A 2811-nucleotide genomic window follows, 5' to 3' on the forward strand; every position below is an offset into this window, starting at 1 on the left:
GGGGGCGCGGTCCTCGGCACAGGCTGCTGTGGCCTGGGGCGCTGGCGCGGCGGGGCCCAGGTTCCAGGGGCGCGGAAGGCAAGGGTGGAGAGCGGGGTGAGGCAGTGGGCCGGTCCCTGCAACTGCCCAGCCCGGGTTCTGGGGCCACTTGCCCCCCAGGTTGCTCCCTCGCGCCCCACCCCCGCACGCCGCAGAGCGCCACCGAGGGTCCCCTCGCTGGGCCGTGCTCTCTGTCCGCAGCTCACCGCCTCCCTTCTTAATTGGGAGAGGCCTAGAGAGAAACGACTGCCCACCCCCCACCCAAGTTGTCTGAGCAGACACCTGTCCTTTGAGCTACACAGAGTCCAGGCCAGTCCCCAGGGCAGGCACATGGTGAGAGGCTCTCCTGGACTGACTGACAGAGCCGCCCCCGGGGGGTGAGGCTGGACCCCTCTCCCATCCCCTCAGGACGGGGTGGCCATGGCCCTCCAGGGCCCAGAGCACCCACCATGCCCGGGACCCAGGTGTGGCAGCCGTGGCCCCTGGGGCTGTGTGGGTGCTGCTGGGGCAGACCCGTCTCCAGTGCTCACACGTCCCCATTGGGGCGCTGCGCGGCCATCGGCAGGCAGGGCAGGGGTTGAGAATGAGGGGGCTCGGCCACGGACGGGGGTGCAGCTGCTGGGACTGGGACCTTAGCTCTTGCAGACGCAAAAGTGGGGCGTCCGAAGCCCCATGCAGCAGTTCAGAGGGTGGCAAATGCCACAGATGTTCCCTCTGGGGGTGGTGCCCGTGGAGCCACGTGGGCCACGGAGCTGGACGAGCTGGTGGGCACCTGAGGGGGACGGGACGGGGGTTCGCAGACAGAAGCTGCGGTCACGCCCCACGGGGCTCAGATGCCGGAAGTTCCTGGACATGCTGCAGAGAGGGAAGTCTGAGGCCCAGTGTCTCTCAGCTGCAGTCAGCACAGGGGAGGGGGCCCCCTCCCTCGGCCACCCCCGCCCTGTGCTCCGCACAGCCGAGTGCCACCGAGGGTCCCCTCCCCGGGCCGTGCTCCCTGACACACGGCCACCTCTGCACCAGCCACCGAGCATGGACCGGTCAGGTCCAGGGAGCCCCAGGGTGCCAACCAACCCCTGGCACATGGTGGGGACTTGACTTTGAGTCCCTCCCACCCTACACTCCAGCAGGGGCCCTGAGGACAGGCACCCCACCACCTCTGCAGGACCCCGACCGCCTAGGGGGCCGTTGCTGCAGTCTGGCCGTTGCTGGGGCTCTGGAGTCCTGGACACGTGGGGTCCTGCTTGTCCACCCACTGCTCTGGGGCTCACAGGGGCCTCACGGCTGCCCTTTGCTGCAGCGCCCCCGGGCCCCCCGGAGACGGCGGCCGGGCCTGGTGCCTGCGTGAGGCTCTCCTCTCGGGCGGCCACCTATGCACCCTGACCAGGGCGAGCTGCCGGAGGACACGCCAAGCTGAAGAGTAGCCTGGGGAGACAGCTCTGGAAGGCCACATCCTCACCACGGCGCTCTCCTGGCATCAGCCGCAGGTGGCGCCTCCCCCGGCCGCCGGCCTCTGCGCACCCTGTCCTGTGTCTCAGCTCTTCACTCCTTTCTCTTACTGGACTTAGCAGTCACCCCAAGTCCAAGATGACCTCATAGGTTGTTAACCACAACCACAGTGACCAGGTTTCTGAATATGGATGCCTTCGTGGGTGCAGGGCTGGCGCCTGGGCAGCCTTTGGGGGGGCTGCCATGCGCCTCACTGCAAAGACCGCAAAATGCAGCCCCTTTGCCCTTGTGACAGGCAGATGCCCCCCCATGGTCACTGGGGTGTGTGAGGAGTGGGGGTGCAGACCAGACTCCTATGAACGGACTTCGGCGTGACACCCTCACGCGCCTGCCCAAGTCACGGCCAGCCGGGCAGAAGCCTGCTGAGCCCGGCCCCTCCCTGGGAGCGCTGGACTTTGCTTGTCCAGCACCAGGGAGGTCTCCGCCTCGGGAGGGCAGCCGGGTGCAGGAAATCCTGGCGCCCGCCCCTCCCTGGGCTGCTGCCTGACGCTGAAATGCCGCAAGGCCGCGAAAGTGGCCTGGGTCTGGCCACTCCATCAGACAGGATGAATTGGGGCTGCCCAGCCGCGGAGGGCCTCGCCAGGGCTAGCTGGGCAAAGAAGGGCAGCCCAGCCCCCTGCCGAGCAAGGGCTGGCCCGGGAGCTCCATGGCCACTGTGCACTCAGCGACCAGGTAGGTGCGCGTGCTCCAAGCTGCCTGCACGGAGTGGCCGCTCGAGGCCATCCCAGGAGACAGTGGACCCTCGTGGCCTGGGCCCGCCGATACCAGGGCTCTGGGCCCAGGTGCCCAGCGGGTCCAAGTGGCAGTTTGAGGGCAGAAGACCTCGCTTCACAGGCCCGCGAGCCACCGCTGCCCTCTAGAGACCACCGCAGTCAGGTGGGGGTCAAAGAGGCTCCCTGCCCTGAAAGGAGGCCCGCAAGGGGGCGGGGCTTGCTCTCAGAGCCACTTTACACTTCAAGGCTGGCCCCTCTTACTGGAGCTCTAAGGGCCAGTGCTCCTGCTGGCCAGCCGAGGCCAATCCCACAAGCCTGGCCGGCGCATTGCAAGCTGAGCTGCGCCGCGAGGCCCTGAGAGGGTCTGCAGGGCGCGGTCTGCAGACCCAGGACCGCGATCGTGTCTCGGGCCGGCCGCTTCAGCACTTGGGGCCGCATGAAGCGGGGCCCTGCAGGAAGACCCCCGCGGCCGCTGCCAATCCCCAGCTCCGAGGCCGCTGAGCCCCGACACACAGCCGAAGCCCTCCTCAGGGGGTCCCAGCCCGCTGCCGCC

The 2811-nt window shown here is 68.5% G+C and overlaps 2 protein-coding genes across 2 annotated transcripts in view; both read right to left on the reverse strand.

Annotated features, from left to right (window-relative positions):
• The window catches only part of AP2A2 (adaptor-related protein complex 2, alpha 2 subunit), a 13491-nt gene extending 12912 nt beyond the window's left edge, over window positions 1-579 (reverse strand). Inside the window, exon 1 of the mRNA XM_012734338.1 lies at window positions 488-579. Within this exon, the coding sequence (XP_012589792.1) occupies window positions 488-579 (92 nt within the window). The remainder of the gene's footprint in view (window positions 1-487) is intronic.
• Window positions 580-671: 92 nt separating this feature from the next.
• Window positions 672-2811, reverse strand: part of TSPAN4 (tetraspanin 4) — an 11023-nt gene continuing 8883 nt past the window's right edge. Inside the window, exon 6 of the mRNA XM_012734339.1 lies at window positions 672-811. Within this exon, the coding sequence (XP_012589793.1) occupies window positions 672-811 (140 nt within the window). The remainder of the gene's footprint in view (window positions 812-2811) is intronic.

Source organism: Condylura cristata, unplaced genomic scaffold (genome assembly GCF_000260355.1).
Source record: "Condylura cristata isolate star-nosed mole 26May11 unplaced genomic scaffold, ConCri1.0 scaffold00054, whole genome shotgun sequence".
NCBI classification, from domain to species: Eukaryota; Metazoa; Chordata; class Mammalia; order Eulipotyphla; family Talpidae; genus Condylura; species Condylura cristata.